At 59.3% G+C, this 15393-nt stretch overlaps 2 protein-coding genes across 5 annotated transcripts; both read right to left on the bottom strand.

Annotated features, from left to right (window-relative positions):
• Window positions 1–278: 278 nt before the first annotated feature.
• Window positions 279–4054, bottom strand: TRIP6 (thyroid hormone receptor interactor 6). The gene is made up of 9 exons (XM_045773944.2): window positions 3587–4054; window positions 3206–3333; window positions 2997–3122; window positions 2339–2716; window positions 1960–2053; window positions 1686–1855; window positions 1048–1226; window positions 662–782; window positions 279–549 (listed from the first exon to the last, which is right to left on the bottom strand). The coding sequence occupies exons 1-9, from the start codon at window positions 3693–3695 to the stop codon at window positions 418–420; spliced, it is 1437 nt and encodes a 478-aa protein (XP_045629900.2). The 5' UTR covers window positions 3696–4054; the 3' UTR covers window positions 279–417.
• An 82-nt stretch (window positions 4055–4136) lies between these two features.
• On the bottom strand, window positions 4137–13693 carry SLC12A9 (solute carrier family 12 member 9). 4 transcript variants are annotated; one of them, XM_045773929.2, is made up of 14 exons: window positions 13564–13693; window positions 12595–12814; window positions 12232–12366; window positions 11654–11785; window positions 10941–11249; window positions 10172–10279; window positions 9928–10039; window positions 9203–9360; window positions 9002–9084; window positions 8732–8856; window positions 8406–8598; window positions 8067–8241; window positions 7688–7834; window positions 4137–5437 (listed from the first exon to the last, which is right to left on the bottom strand). In XM_045773929.2, exons 2-14 carry the CDS (start codon window positions 12773–12775, stop codon window positions 4548–4550), a joined length of 2748 nt encoding a protein of 915 aa, XP_045629885.2. In that variant the 5' UTR covers window positions 12776–12814; window positions 13564–13693; the 3' UTR covers window positions 4137–4547. The 4 variants fall into 4 exon arrangements, with proteins under 4 accessions (XP_045629885.2, XP_045629884.2, XP_087723949.1 ...); XM_045773928.2 differs by having other exon boundaries at window positions 13568–13683; XM_087867823.1 differs by lacking the exon at window positions 12232–12366.
• Window positions 13694–15393: the final 1700 nt, after the last annotated feature.

The raw sequence follows: 15393 nt of genomic DNA, 5'->3' as shown, positions 1-15393 counted from the left end.
TGTTAAGGTTTAATAGGAAATGCTGCCTCCTTGGAGAATGCTGCAGCCTTACTCCAAGCACGGAGAGGAGGGGTGTCTTTACACCAAACTACGTTTGCAAGAGTGTATAGTGGAGTTGCAAAAATCTAGGTCTACAAAGACCCAGCCAGGTTCTGATTTTGGTACTGCCATTTGGGAAACATACAATCTGAGGAGATCACTTCTACAAAAATGCAGTCGCAACAGCTGTGCTTGTGTGAGGCTGCTGTGAAAATCAGATGAGACAGTACACTTGAAAGTGTTTTGTAAACTCTTGAGGGATTATTATTTCATGATTGGAGGAAGAGGACACAGCATTTGGTGACAAAGTTGTAAAGGTAGATGTCAGGGAGGGTGGCTGATGGGAAGGGGGAGTGTAACAGGTGCTTCTGGGAAGACTCAGCAGTCGGTGGTGACGGTGGCTGAGAGCTCCTGGATGCGCCAGGCACTGCACGCCTTGCACAAGATGTGCCCATCCAGCGGGTAGCAGCCCTGACACTCGCCCTCAGAGGAGAGCAGCAGCCCACACTCCTGTTAAGACAGAACCAACAGCTTTCTATCAGGCCTGAAGCCCTGGGTTCTACCAGACCCAGCACCCCAGGCCCCAAGAACCTCCCATTCCCCCTTGCCCAGGCCCCCTGACCTCGCACTTATAACAGCCAATGTGAAAACTGCGATCCAGAGCAACGATTCGTACAGTCTCTTCCTGACCTGGCTCAGGCATGATGGCCCCACCACACACAGAGCATCGTGGGGCAAACTTCCTGGGGGGGAAGGGAACCAAGGAGGCTATCAAACCCCTGAGTTGGAGGGGACTAACAGTGGAGCCCAGAGAAGGTGGGATATGCGAGGGAACGGGAGAGGCCAGAGGTATGGTCTTGGATCTTAGAAGAGACAGTGATGGATAATAAAAAAGAGACAAAGCCAGAGGTGGGAAACTGGAGAGGCTGGTACTGGGGCATGAAGGAGAAATGAGGAAGATGGGGAGGGTCAGACATCCTGAAACAAAGATGGGAGACCCAGCCTGACCTGTGGAAGTCCTCGATGCAGTGGATCTGGCTGGTGGCATCCACTGTGAAAGGGATGCCATCGAGGCCACGGTGGCACACCACACAGGTGAAGCAGCTAGGATGGTAGGCCTTCCCCATAGCCCGCAGGATCCGGTCCAGGATGGGTTGGGAGCACGTGGAGCACTTCTCCAGGGTGGCCTGTTAGGAAGGAGGGTGGGAAGTTCGGGGCTGAGGAGGCCCAGGCCAGGCAGGTACCCTGCTGGCCCACCCTAGAAGGGATTCAGTGCAAAGTGGCCTTGAACAGATCTGAGTATAAATCCCAGCACTGCAGCTTCCTGGACAAGTGATTTAGCCTCTGAGCTTCGGGTTCCTTCAGGAGGAACAGCTGCTTCACCCGGGCGGTGGTGTGGGAATTCAACATATAACCCTCAATTCTAAAATAAACGTCTCACGAAGAGACTGTTGTCCTTTCCCTCCAGTAGCCAGTGATTTAGCTACTTTGGTAATTCCTCCCTTCTTTTGTATCAGTTTAGTCCCCCAGCTTTGAGCTCCGTTCCTCTTTGGGGCTTGGACATCTAGTCCCCACCTTCAGTGGGAGCCCCTTCGTCCGGCTGCTGACTCCAGCACCCACCGCAACCCCCCAGCATGCCCACTCACCACATAGCAGCTCTCACAGTACGCCCTCCTCTCCACAGCATAGAAATGCTGGCCCCGAAGCTGGGCCCGGCACGTCGAGCACACAAAGCAGCCAACGTGAAAGACGCGGTCCAGGGCCACAACGCCAGCCCCGTCCCCAACCACGTCTTCTCCGCAGCCGCCACAGCGCCCTGGAGACAGAGAGGGACAATCAGTGCAGATCAGGAAGGTGGATTTGCGGTCCCTCTAACTCTCCACTCTTGTCCCCCGCTCTTCCCACCTCCGGTCAGCTCACCAAAGTATTCCCCGGTGGGAGGGTGATTCATGTCATGCACCAGCTTCTTGGTCAGCCTCTCCAGCTCCTCCTCAGGAGGCTGGCTCAGGGGGACCTGCGAGGGGGGAATCAGGGGTTCGGCCCTACCTCTAGCTCCCTGCGCTGTCAAACTTCCTGAAGGGGACCAGGCAGTTCCACCCGGAAAGCTCATCTGAGGAGGTCTCGGCCCAGGGCCCAGGGGCACGCCTCCAGGAGCCAATGTATAGCTCCAGCACCTCCCTCTCGTATCTCCTAGCCAGCACCACATCCCAGGCCTCTGACAACCAGGACACTAAACACCACCCCCGCCCCACCCAATCAGTGTCTGTGAGGACCCCAAATCCCAGTACCTGGGGCTTACCTGGGGCCCGTACCCGCCTCCTCTTCCTCCTCCTGCAGCCTCCTCTTTACCCCCTGGCCCTGGCTCACGGTGGCTCCTATAGCCAGCCCCCCAGACTTCACCTCGGCCTGGGAGAGGAAAGTGGGGGCCTGGGAGGGCCCCGGAGGCCTGAGAGGCCCCCCGCCTGGGAGGGCCGCAGCCTCTCACTGGTTGTGCCACCTTCACTTGCACAGGGAAGGCAGGGCCAGCGGGGGTGCTGGCTGTAGCATAGGAGGCCGGAGTGGGGCCCCCATAGGGGGACGCTGAGAGCTGTTGGGGAGGAATAGGAACACCCCCTCCATTCGGCTTCAGGGAGCCTGAGCCCGTGCGGTAGGCATGGGGCTGAGGGGGCTCATAAGCCTGGGGAGAAACACAGACCAGGAGTGAGCAGGCCCGTTCCAGGACACATACCTGTGGGAACCCCCTGTGTGTGTGACCCCAGGGTAAGCGCTGGTCTTTGACAACGGCTCACACTCAAGAGGCTAACAACCCAGTAAGCTCTGGCGGCTCAGCTTCTTCCATGCACTGGGGGTGGGGGCGGGGGTGGGGGTCTAGCTTGAGAATCTAGAGAAGGGACCAAGCTGGGGAGTGGGGAGGAGGGCAGGAGACAAGGAGCGGGGGGGGGGGACGGGGGGGTCACCTGCCGGTCTGACCGCCGTGGGCCATGACCACGACCTCCATCCAGCTCAGCCAGCATGCTGGTCAGCGAATCTATCTCAGCATCCAGGCTCCCTGGATGCAAGGCCCCCCTGTCTGGGGGGAGCCCCTGGGGATGAAGCAAAACCAGGGAAAATTCAGATCACTTGCCCCGGGGGCCCCCACCTCCCACCCCCTAAGTCCAGTTCTCACCTGTGAGCGTTGGGGTGCTCCATGGCACCCCACCCAGGCGAGCCCCCGATCATCAGGTCCCCCGGGGGCCTGGTAACACTGCTCAGATGGGAGGGGGCAAAAATTGACCCTGGGGTGGGTCTGAAGTGCTGGGGTGAGGGAAGAGAGAGCCAAGATGGGGATGGGGAAGGAGAGGAGGGTGACACGTGTGGAGGCTGCCCTCTTGGGTCCCTCTTCTCTCCTCCCCCACACACCTGGGGTCTGAGAACAGAGCAGGAGGAGCAGGAAGCCGGAAGGGCTTCAGAGAAGGGGTGGCAGGGACAGGCGGGAGGCAGGAGCCAGAAGGCAGGGGTGAGGGCGGAATGGCCAGTGGCCCCCTCGGTGGCACTGGGGCTGCCTTACCTGCTCCGTGGGCTGGCGGCGGCCCCGGGGCGCCTCGGGGGAGTGCTCTCCCCTGAGGGGCTCTTGCAGGCTCCAGCTGCCTTGGGGGGAGCCAGGTGGGCCCCGACATGGCCTGGAACAGGAGACTCCAGACAGCAGTCAGGCCCCGTGGAGCCCCAAGCCTCTGGTCTTGACCCCTTCTCCCGTCCCACACCTCGTTTGGAACTCCAGGAAAGAAACTTTTTCTGGCTTTTTTTTTCCCCCTTCCTCCCTAATTTTGGGGACAGCCACGCCCCCAGTGACGTCACCGCATTCCTGGGGGAGGGTCACGTGGCCCCCTAGGCCCTAAACCGCCGTCCCTCCCCCAGTCAGCCCCCTCCTGCTGAGCAGGGAGGGCTTTCCAGGGCCGCCTGCGTTTCTCCCCGTCCCCCCAGACCGGCGCCCCAGGTCTTGCACATGGCCACCTCACCGCTGGGACGCTCCAGCGCGGCTCTTTCCCACACAACCCTGTACGCATCTCTCCCTCTTCCCGCCCCACCTACCCCCCCCCCAGCAGTGCTCGGCCAGCCCGTAGTGTTTCGGTCTTTTATTCACGTTCAGCGGTTAGAAAAATAAAACAAAACAAAAACATCATCACCTCGGGGGTCTGTAAGTCTGTCGGGCGAGGGGAGACTGAGGTAGCCGAGAGTCAAAGCAGAGACCCAGCCTCCATCAAGGCACCGGTGAAGGGAGGGAGGCCAGTGGGGAGGGCTGCTGGCTTCCTCCCCCAGCGTGGTGGGGACTGGCCAGCTGCCCTGCGTTAGTGCGCTGAAGCCCCTCTCCCAGGGACAGACGGACGCCCCGCCCAGGATCCCCTAGTACTTCCACGGGGCTCCACACCCCACATGTGGAGCAGGCGGGAGGAGGCTGCCCTTCCCTTCCACAGCCACCGATCGAGGTGGGTCACTAGACGCGGGCACCCCCTGCTTCAGGCCCCAGGGCATCAGAGATCAGTGCAAGTGACGGGGGTGACACCATGAATGAGCAGCGCGGGGCCCAGATCACGGGTGAGAGTCTCCAGCAGCGCCAGGTAGCGAGTGTAGCGGGCAGGATCGGCCGGCGGCCGAGGCAGGTACAGGAAAGTGAGGGCTGTGGCGGGCCCACCCTCGCCATCCCCACCCTCAGGCCCCCCGGGCCCTCCTCCTCGGCCGCGCCCCTGCTGGGCCCGAACCAGGGCGTTGGCACTGCTCGCCAGGGCCTCCGCCTCGGCGTCTCCCCGCCTGCCGTTCACGAAGTCCCCTTCCTCCTCCTCCTCAGGCTCCCCAGCCCCAGCCCCCTCGCCCCACACCACCTCCTGCACTTCGGCCCTGATCCGCAGCTGGCTCAGCAGTGCCCGGAGCCGCCCCTCGGCCGCCCCGGGGGCCTCTCGAGGCCCCAGGCACAAGAAGATCCGGAGCCGGGCGCTATGCCAAGCAGGCACCATGCCCAAGATGGTTGCCATCTGCAGCAGGAAAAGGCCACACACATCCACGTAGCCGGGCCCACCCCGGGGCCGGAGCAGGTTGAGGGGCCACACGTCCACGTGATGCGGCTGAGAGGTGCCCCCCGAGCCCCGGCTCAGCCGCTCAGGGGGCAGCGCCCCACAGGCCCGGGCCAGAACCACATTCTTGTTCATCTTGAGGGCGTCTGCCACCGTGGCCACGTAGTCCTGCGGACTCAGAGCCCGGGGGCTCCCCGGAGCCCGAGGTGGAGGAAACAGGGTGCTCAGGGCTGGGGACCCGCCCTCCTGGGTGCCATCAGCAGCCTCGGAGAAAGCCGGGTCTGTCAGGAAGTGGTCCTGGGGAGCAGCATCATCGTAGAACCCCAGGACCAGCGTGTTGGGCTTCATGCCACCTGGGGGCAGAGAGGGGGGATGCGGGAAGGAACGGACTGGAATCAGACTCGCAGACCAACTCCATCCCACGCTAACACGCGCCCACTCGGACACACTGACAGCGACACACGTCAGCCGTCAGGTATGGCGATCGCACCGTGCTTGGGCTCTCCGGGCAACATTACGCACATTTGCATAATGACTTTTAGTTTTCCCAAATGCTTTTCATGCGTTCATGTGTTGTATCTGCATGACTAATCGCCCCCACTTAACTATAAGGCGAAGTTCGCCTCAGGAGAGAGTCTTCTTAACTAACGAGCTCTTCCGGTCCACGGCAGGAGGGTGCCTGCACTCCAGGCTCCGAGGAGCACGCCTTTTGCGTGATGGGAGGTGAAGGTCTGACTCCCCAGGCAGACCAGACCCCCTGAGTAGGCAACAGTCGAGCTCATGGCCTCAATCCCCAGGGAAACAGCACCCCAGCCTCTGCTGGGGGAGGAGGAGAACGGGCCTGATCTGTTGCCACCACCGCAGGGCCCTAATGATGGCGAGTCCAAAGCATGGTCCCTGGTGAAGAAATGACTCCCATCTGCACGCTAACCAAGGGCGAGGTCCTGTTGAAACCACTGTGCGTGTTTTAACACACCTGATCCTTGAAGCAACACTATGAGGCAGGGACTCTTTACTCACCCCTTTCACAGATAAGCAACCTGAGGCACAGAGCAGTGAAGTCACTTGCCCCAAGGCTCATGGTCAGGGGATACTGGGGTCCGAAGGTAAACACAAGGGACCCAGCACCAGAGCCCATTCTCTGAGCCTCTGACCCGTGTGTGTGTGTGTGTGTGTGTGTGTAGCAAACACAATGCCCCAGGTCCCTGCTGACAGCTCCTGGTTTTTAAATTTTTGAACAACCAATAAAAATAAAATCTTAAAAAAAGAGGGGGGGTTGCCCAGGCAGCTCAGTCGTTAAGTGTCTGCCTTTGGCTCAGGTCGTAATCCCAGGGTCCTGGGATCAAGCCCTGCATCGGGCTCCCTGCTTGGTGAGCCTACTTCTCCCTCTCCCTCTGCCTGCCACTCCCCCTGCTTGTGCGCTCTCACTCTCTGCCAAATAAAATAAATAAATAAAATAAAATAAATAAAATCTTTAAATTTTTGAACAACCAATGTGAAATTGGATAGCCCCGCCCCCCCACCCCCAACTGTAACAGCTGAATTTACAGAAAGACTCTAAGATCTTGTCTTACTTCCCGTGAAACAGACGGGTTGCTCAAAACCCACCAGTAAATCAAGTTCTGCACTCCAGGAGGGCTTACTATTTAGATTTCCTCTAAATCTTTGCCTTCGTTTCAATCATTTTCCTCAGGATAAATGTGGTAGAAAGTCGTGGTCTCCTGGCACAGCTTCCCCCACGAAGGGTGGGGCTGAGGAGACACCAGCCTCTCACATGCTCCAGGGACTATCTAATAATGCTTGACAACAGCCCAGAACACCTCTGCAGGTGTGAACTCCAGCCAATCTTGCAAATGAAACTAGTCACCCCTTCCTGAGCATCGTCCGGGGTTCTGATTTACACCGAACAGGATATTGTCCAACACTTGAACCTTAGCCAGAGCTAAATGGAGAAGGGACTATGCACTCAGGGAGGGGACTGACACCCGCCTGGGATTGAGAAAGAAGGTGGCAGCTCAGCACAGGTTTTCAGGAAGCTGGGGTGCGAGGGCGGAGGCCTTGGCACTAAGGCAGGGTAACAAGGCAGGCAATCTTCCACTCGCTCAGAAAGCATCGGCCCCACACACCCCCTGCATCTTCTGCGGTCTCTGGAGGCCAGTGTCACACCACCCCTTCCTTCTCCGCCCCTTCCAAGCCCCAGCTGAGATACCATCTTGTCACCAGCCCCATCAGTGCATAGCGGTCTTGAAGTCAGATGGCTAGAAACCACCTGCCCTGGATTCGATGGAGCAGCCCCCCAGCCTCAGAAAGTCTCCCATTGTCCCCAGTCACACAACACAGTCTTCAGAGCCCGTGCCCTAATTTTTGGGTCAGAAAAAAAAAAAAACCAAAAACAAAAACAGTGGCACCCATCTCCAGTCCTTCAGCATCTCAAGACTTTCACACCATCTGTTATCTTTGAACTTGAGCGCTGCGTCTTATCTGCACTAGACCCTGAGCTCCTTCTGGAGTTTGCAGTTCGTGGTTTACTCTCTGGGGGACGGCAGCAGAGATTGAAAGGGGCCACAGAGGGGGCCGAGGGGACCTAGGGAGGAGTAGCTCACCAAGGCCAGAGATCCGCAGCAGATGCTGAGCCCCCTGGCGCACAGAGGGCGAGAGGGTAAGGTCCACAAAGGCCTTCACTTGGGCTCTGTCCACCAGGCTCAGCCATGCCCCATACTGGGGCTGCACAGGGTCCGAGGGCAGGCAGTCTGCAGAGAAGGGAGGCAGCAGATGTGGGCCAAGCCCATGTGCTTTTCCCCCAGAATCCAAATCCCAAATGGACAAAGAAAAAGGTCTGGGCAGGGCTCTGGCTGGTTGGAAGCGTCATCGGGGAAGAAGCATGAGGCTGTTGGACCCAAAGAACACAAACAGCATCTACAGCATCTGAGGCAGGAGGGAGAAGGAAGCCGGGGAGGAGGGAGAAGGAAGCCGGCGACTCACCGAGGTCCCCCAGGGTGACGTGGCCCAGTACATAGAGGCCCCCCTTCTTGAGCTGGTTGGCCAGCCGCAGCAGAGGCAGGGCGCCCCGGGGGTTCCCCACCAGGAGCAACAGCTGGGGCCGCCAGAACTTCACGTGGTCCTTCCGGACGTCCAGCCGGAGCAGGTACTTTCGCACCTGGGGCCAGGGGTGAGGCGTGGAGAGGAAGGGCTCAAGCGGACAGCCCCCACTCCCCACCTCTCGGACAAGAACCCCGACTCCAGCCACGGCAAAAGAAGGACTATTGGGGGGGGCTTCCCAGACTGCCTCCTCCCCTCCCCACCTCCTCTGAGCCCCCCAACCTGGTGGAAAAGCAAGGCCTGGCTGACGTAGCCCCAGCTGCTGGGGCCTCCTCGAGCCGTGAGCAGGGCGGAAAGCAGGCCCATGAGAAGCAGGGAGCCGCCGGCGGCCCCAGGGCTGATGAGGAACATCATGAGCAGACAGGAGGCCACCCCCAGCAAGCAGGTGTGCCAGGAGAACAGGCTGAAGGTGGGGCTGGGGGTGGGGAGAGAAGGAAGGGCACTCAGGGCCTGCCGCTCCACTGCATCTCCAAACTCAGTCCCCTGGACTGAGTCCTTCCCACTCCTCCCTCTTTGTTTCCGGGGACATAGGCATCTTCTCCTCTCACCGGAAGTTGGGGGCCGAGGCCCACTCCAGGCTCAGGCAGGACAGGTCCACCGCAGCATAGGCCACCAAGTAGAAGACAGTGACCACAGCAGCCAGTGTATTCAGCTTCCCAGCCAAGAGCACCAGCTAGACGAGGACCAAGAGGCTGGGGTTCATGCATCGCATCCTGTCTTTTTGGTTCACTCTCCCAGCCCAAGCCCAAGCCCCTCCTGGCAGCAGAACCAGGAGGGGCTTAGGGGAAGGGGAAGGACAGCTTGAAAGGAAGGCTTACCTGCACTAGGCCCCAAGAATACAGCACAGCCCCCCAGGGGTTCCCTGTTCGGGACACAACCTTGGCCGGTGCCAGGATCACTCCTGTGCAAACAGAAACGCGCCAGACACATCAGCCTCGGCCAAGTGGAGACCGAGGCAGACATGGGGGAGCGGGGAAGGTGTGTGCTCAGAACCAGGCCAGGAGCAGGGGACGGCGCACCAAAGAGGTCATCCTGAGCCAGAGCGTGGAGGATGCGGGAGGCCCCGATGAGTGAGCTCATGGAGGCTGACAGCGATGTAGCGTAGATCCCGATCAGCACCAGGGGGGGCCACAGGCTGATGGCGCGAAAGAACCCGTAGTCCTCCTGCAGCAGGGTCCTGGAGGGAGGGAAAGGAGGACTCGGTAACACGGGTGCATCCGTCCCATCCGTCCCAGGGCCACTGTGAGACAAGTGCTCTGACTCTCTCCTCTGACGTGAAGAGGGGGTATTCCTGGGTATTCTCAACTGACCCAGCCCGATCTCAAAGCCCATTGTAATGCATCATGTGTGCCCGGAGGGGAAAGACGTGGTATTTGCTGGCTATCATCGGGCTGCTTTGGGTTTAATCACATGGTGGACATTCCTAACAGTATCTGCACAAGAATCCAAATATTTATGGAAATATAAATTGATTAGAAAGCCATCCCCCACCCCCAAACCAAGCGCTACAGCAGTCCCAGGGACACAGCAATACTGGCTACGGGCTGGCGACCAGCATTTAGCCAGCTGTCCCCATCTGTGGTGGCGGCAGCTCCTTCTCTCTCCCAGTGGGAGAAACAGTCTTCAACAACGGGGGTACCTGCCCCCCCAGCCTTTGCTGCCCTGGGTGATCCAGATGTGGCAGCCTTGTCCCACAGCCCCGCTCCACCCCCTCAAGGGCCAGGCCGGCCCCCTCCCCAGGCACCTGTCACAGGTGAAGCTGGAGAGGAAGAAAAGCAGGGTGTAGATGAAGAAGGTATAGGTGACAGCGACAATGGTGCCCAGAGGAATGGCCCGGCTGGGGTCCTTCAGCTCCCCTGGAAGGAGAGGAGCAGAAGGTCAGAGGTCAGCCCTCCACTAACCCCTACATCCTGGAGCCCTCAGCACTCCCATAGGAGCACAGGGTGGCCACCCCACAGCCCCAAGGTGCGGCGGGCAGAGGCTCTCACCTGACATGTTGGCCCCAGCCATGATGCCCGTGCAGCCATTAAAAAGGACCGCAAAGACGCTGGCAAAGGTCATCATGGCCCCCGTGGTGTAGTCCTTGGCGTAGCCAGCTGAGGGATGGTTTCCAGGGAGGAAAGGGCGTCGGTATCCCTCGCAGGGATCCAGGCATCTTGGCCCTGCCACCCTTTCCATCCAAACCCCCACGCCTCCCCCACCACCCTCCCCAAGACCCCAGCCCTGACCCACCACGGGCCCTGGCTCAGCTGGCCTCATCACCTCCTTCCCCGCCGACCCCCTGCCCCATTCTCCTCATTCCTCCCTCCAGGCCTTCATCCTTGCTCCTTCCTGAGACACCCTCCCCTCTCACTCCTACCTGAATTCCCCAACCCACCCCAGACCACCTCCAGCTCTACCCGCTTCCCCACTCCCAGCCCACACTCAGGCCTCCCTCCTCCCAACTACTCGCCTGCCTTTCATCCACTTGAATCATTCTTGGCCTCATTGTGCGATTTAATTGTTTCCTGAATGTCCGTTTTATCTCTCCAACTAAAAAAAGTTCCTCTAAGGCCGAACATCTCGTGGTCACGCTGGCTCCCCACTGGACCAGACACGCTGGCCAGATCTTAAATGACCTGCACTGTTCAGAGATCTGACCTCCTGCCCCTGATTCTTTCTGACATCTGTTCTTATCCAGGGATTCCAAGGGCCTGCCCCCCCCCCCCAGGCTTGCCCCTTGCCCCACGAACCCCGTCACCCCTGTGCCCAGCTCACCACCCAAGTTGGCCTTCAGAGTGCTGCTGTTGAAGCCCGTGAAGTGGCCGACCTGGGGCGGCAGAGAGGAGCCATTGGGGCCGGGTCGAGGGGTCAAGGGGATGCTCCTGGGCCCCACAGCCACAAAGCTGACCAGCACGGAGGCCAGGGATCCAGAGACAAGCAGGAATGTGAGGAAGGAGGCACGGGCATAGAGGCCAGCCCCTAGGGTACAGACCCCACCCACAAGGCCCAGCAGCAGGGAGCCATAGAGCAGGCTCCAGCCGTAGCCCTGGGGCAGGACATGAAGCCCACTGGACCCTGTGGAGTCTACAAAGAGGAAGGAAGAGAGTTAGAAGACCAGACCCCCAGGAGGGATCCCAACCATGAATCAAAGCAGGAACAAACCCCCTCTTTGGCCCCACTGTCCTCAAAGACTATCTTTCCCCCTCTCCTACCCAACTGTCCTCCAGCATCCTACACCTTCCTGGTGGATAGCACCAATCTTGCTCTGTTGACTTTAGGAGTGTTAGCCTGGGCTCCCCCAACTAAAGAGTAAGCTGCCTGTGTGCCAGGACCATCTCTCGGATGTCCCTATGTGGCGGGAAACACAGGAGGCGCTCAAGAAAGCCAAGCTCATGGACCACGTTGCCATTCTTCTAGAGAGGGCTTTCTCCCTGGGGACCCCGGAATCCCAGACCCCGCAAACCCGCAGAGCTGCCTGGAGCACAGACCAGCCCCGAAGACATCGAGCACGGCCTCCACCAGCCCCAGCAGGGAGACGGCACAGCCACAGACGTTAGCCAGGTAGAACATGAGGCCGATGCTGCCCCCAACCTCAGGCCCCAGGGTCCGGCTGATCATGACTAAAAGTGGAAGAAGGGGGTGAGTGTTAAGGGAAAAGAGAGTGAATTGGAGCAGGAGGAAGGTTCTGGGCACAAAGCACTCCGCAGCCCTGTCTCCCTACACACACCAAGAGTGTCCCCAGGGTCAAGCTGGCCCAGCACAGCCACTCCCAAGCTACGTGGCTTTACACACGTCACTAATATTCTTGAGCTCCAAGTTCCTCATCTGTAAAACGAACGACCTAATTGACAAGACTGTTGGGAGAACCAAAATGGCAGCTGGGAACACCTGGTGGACAGGAGACTAGCACTAACATCCATGCAAGGCCATGTTGGTCACCTTCCCCATATCGGCCTGCCTGCTGAACATTTATTAGAACTTGTCTCCCTCTTCCCCTGCCCCGGCCCCTCGTCCTCCCTACAAGACAGAAAAGCCCAGACCCCAGTCCATCAATGTTGGAGGATACAGTAGGCGCCACCCCCCCGCACAGCTCCATTGGTGGCGATGGCACAGACAGAGAGGACGGTGAGCGCCAGGATGAAGTAGGCAACCAGGAGCATGGCCAAAGCCTGTAGCAGCCCAGCATGGCCCACCACGAACCCTGGGACAGGAGTGGCAAAGCAGGTCAGAGGGTGGCTCATGCATCCCCACACCACACTGGTCATCAGCATCAGTTACCTGCAGGGCAGAGCTAAACACAAGGCCACGGGAGCCCTCTCCCCAAGCTCTTCATCCACCCACTTCTCCCAGGACCCCTTCCCCACCCCATCCCAGTCCGACCCCTCCCCATCCCACTGTACCCCTGAGGAAGCCCCACCACCCCACTCACCAATCCTCAAAAAGACAACTATACTGAACATGGACAGGACCGTGGGCACCACCACACCCAGGAAGGTGGACAGCTTCCGGGCGGATGCCCCTCCGGGACCCCCAGCCCCATTGGCAGAGAAGGCAACCCCCTCATCTCCCAGGAGCCGGTAGGCCAGCAGAGGAGAGTTCTCGCTGGCCATGGCAGAGAGCAGGCAGAAGCCACCAGTGGGTTATGAGGCCTGCAAAAGACAGTTTGCTTAATGGAAAGCAGCTCCACGGAGCCCCTCAAAAACATCTCTAACCAAACACCTGGAAACTTCCCCAAAAGGGAGAGCTGCAAGAACTCACCAGCAACTGAGAGTTCATGAGGGGCAGACTGGTCCTTGCCACTTCCTGGGACAATGGCAGACCCCACACCCTCAGCATTCGGTTACCAAGTCCCCTCCCAGCTCCTGGGGACCACCCCATTCCCCCATATCTCTGAGACTAAGGATGGCAGTGGCTCTGGGAAGAGGCAAAGATACTCTCCCCTTTCAACTAGCAGTGCAAGAGGAAACAAATCCCCCAAAAAGGGAAGTGAGTTCCGGGCAGGAAGCCCTCCTCACCCCCTCCGCCGGTGTCCCGAGCTGTCCCCCTCCCACCTCCCCCAAGCAATCACCTCACCCAACGAGAAATTTCCAAATCTTCCGAAGCCCCGGCCTCCATCAGTCCTCTCTCAACCCATTTCAAACCAGCTCCTCTCCCCCAAGCCGCCTCACCAGATTCCTCCCACACACACACACAGAGGCATCCTCCAATCTCGACCAACCCAAACACACCCCTCGACTACCAAAACAAAGACACAGGCCAGCAACACTAGGTGGGTCCTCCCCCCCCCCCCACCGGTTCCAGCCCACTTTCTCCCCGGGCGGGTGGGAGGGGGCCGAGATCCGCTTCTCTCCGGCCAGGCGCATCCCCACAGCCCGGGCGCGGCAGGGCGCTCACTCACCCACCCGGAGGACGCAGCCGCCCTGGGGCGAACCCCAAGAGCCGGAGGGGGGTCTGCTACGGGCCGAGGGGGCGCGGGTGCCGGAAAAGCCAGCTGCAGCTACCGGGATGCCAGGCCCGGTGCCCGCCCCCCCAGCCCACGCGCCCCATTGGTCCTCGGGCCCAGCCCCGCCCCGTGGGCGCGCCCAGGAAGCCCCGCCCCCATCGGGCTCCGGGGGCCGGCGCTGCTCCCTCCCACTCCACGTGCGCCCGGGATGCTGCCCTGGGTCGCTCCTAAGGATACGGTGTAGGTCACGGCTCCTAAGGCGCCCGTAACCCCGATGCAAACAAGCGCCCGCTGTGCTGGCGGGACCCCACTCCGTGCTCGCGGAGGCACCCGGAGGAGTCACCACTGAAAGGGGCGTGAGGTGACCGCGAAGGCAACTGCAGGTGGGCGGGGCCATGACACCTGGCCCAGGTGCGTCGCCGGGAACGCGGGGCCACGTCGCGCGGCGCCTTCCGGAGTCCTATTCCTCCAGCCTCTCGAGTCCCGGGAATGTCTCTAGGGTACCCGCCTCAGCCCTCACCCCAGCGGAGGCCCGCCCCTCACGGCCGTTTCATCCCGCCGGCTGCGCTCTCCGCGTCGGCCATCGGAGGGAGCCATCGGCCGCCGATCCCGGCGAGCCCTGGCTGCTCAGGCCACCGTCAGTCCTCAATGTCTTCCTATTGCTTTCATGCCTCCCCGCGCGGTGTTGTCCCCTCTAGCAGATATGACAGGGCTTGTGAACTTCCGGGAGATGGGATTTTCCCCCCCTCCTCACTCTTTACCGGTACCATCAACATTAGCACCACCTGGCAACATTTCCTCAGCTGTAAAATGGGGATAACTAGAACCCTGCATAAGGTTGCTACAGAGGGTTCAATGAACTCACCGGCACTTGAAAACAATGCCTAAATGTACAGTAAGTTATTTGCATACATTATATATGCATAAGCACCCTGTGAGGAAGATGCTTCATTAGGAAACTGAAGCTGGGAGAGCTTCCTTAATCCGTTTCTAATCTTGATACAGTCCTTGTGGCTACGCTGCCACTTGAGCCTCAGGAAATGAACACCGCTGTTACTGCCACTAGTGTTTGGCTGTAGATTATCTGTAACACTCCCCTAGGAGAGGAACAGGCTCAAAGCGGCCCAAATGTGGCATTGCCAGGGACAGGTCTAACAAGCAGGTGAACTGTGGCATCTTCAGTGGTCATTTGTGCTGCCCACGACGGGAGTTTGTTTTGTGGATCTTTCCCACGCCATCCTGCCACAGTTTTTGATGATTTCAATAGCCATACTGATGAGACTTTCCGCCTTGGCGTGGCGGTTGCTCGAACTCCATAGATCGGCACAGATCTCACCCTCCGCGATACCCAATGGTTATGCCCAGACTTTGTCCTTGCCACTAAGTAACTGCAGCCCTTCGTTCTTTCTGTTCCCCTTTTCTGGTATGCCTGCCAAGGAAAAAATTAATCTGACACTGGTTAAAATGGTAAGGAAGACTTTATTCAGGACTATTGTAAGAGGTGATAAGACTATCACAATAGGGGAGAGAGATGGGGCTCTTCTTCAAATACAGCAAAGGCAGCTGGGGATTTATAGCCAACAAGCAGAATGAGGGAGTCTGTGATCTGTAATTACTAAAAGGAAACACCAAGACTACCTAAACAGACTTAGGATTCTTGCTGAAGGCAGGTCAGGGTGATCAGATGTCAAGGGCTGGAAGAGTCTCCCTAAACTGGTCTTGGCAGGCCCAGCAAGGTCGAGGCCAAGTCCAAAGAGGGCTCAGAAAAGCCTGACTGAAGTTTGG

This window comes from Ursus americanus, chromosome 2 (genome assembly GCF_024610735.1).
Source record: "Ursus americanus isolate L20-20 chromosome 2, mUrsAme1.1.p, whole genome shotgun sequence".
NCBI classification, from domain to species: domain Eukaryota; kingdom Metazoa; phylum Chordata; class Mammalia; order Carnivora; family Ursidae; genus Ursus; species Ursus americanus.
Note: the sequence above shows the minus strand (reverse complement) of the source record. Positions and strands in the feature narration are given on the sequence as shown.

Excerpts from the sequence above, each read along its gene's own strand:
- TRIP6 (XM_045773944.2), bottom strand. The coding sequence starts at position 3,695 with ATGTCGGGGCCCACCTGGCTCCCCCCAAGGCAGCTGGAGCCTGCAAGA. Across the intron at positions 1,227-1,685 it reads ACTGTGAGAGCTGCTATGTG|GCCACCCTGGAGAAGTGCTC; the intron begins GTGAGTGGGCAT and ends CCTTCCTAACAG. Across the intron at positions 550-661 it reads TTGGCTGTTATAAGTGCGAG|GAGTGTGGGCTGCTGCTCTC; the intron begins GTCAGGGGGCCT and ends CTGTCTTAACAG.
- SLC12A9 (XM_045773929.2), bottom strand. The coding sequence starts at position 12,775 with ATGGCCAGCGAGAACTCTCCTCTGCTGGCCTACCGGCTCCTGGGAGAT. Across the intron at positions 8,599-8,731 it reads GCCTCGGCCCCCAACTTCCG|CCCCACCTTCAGCCTGTTCT; the intron begins GTGAGAGGAGAA and ends CCCCACCCCCAG. Across the intron at positions 5,438-7,687 it reads GCTGCGGATCTCTGGCCTTG|GTGGCATGAAGCCCAACACG; the intron begins GTGAGCTACTCC and ends CTCTGCCCCCAG.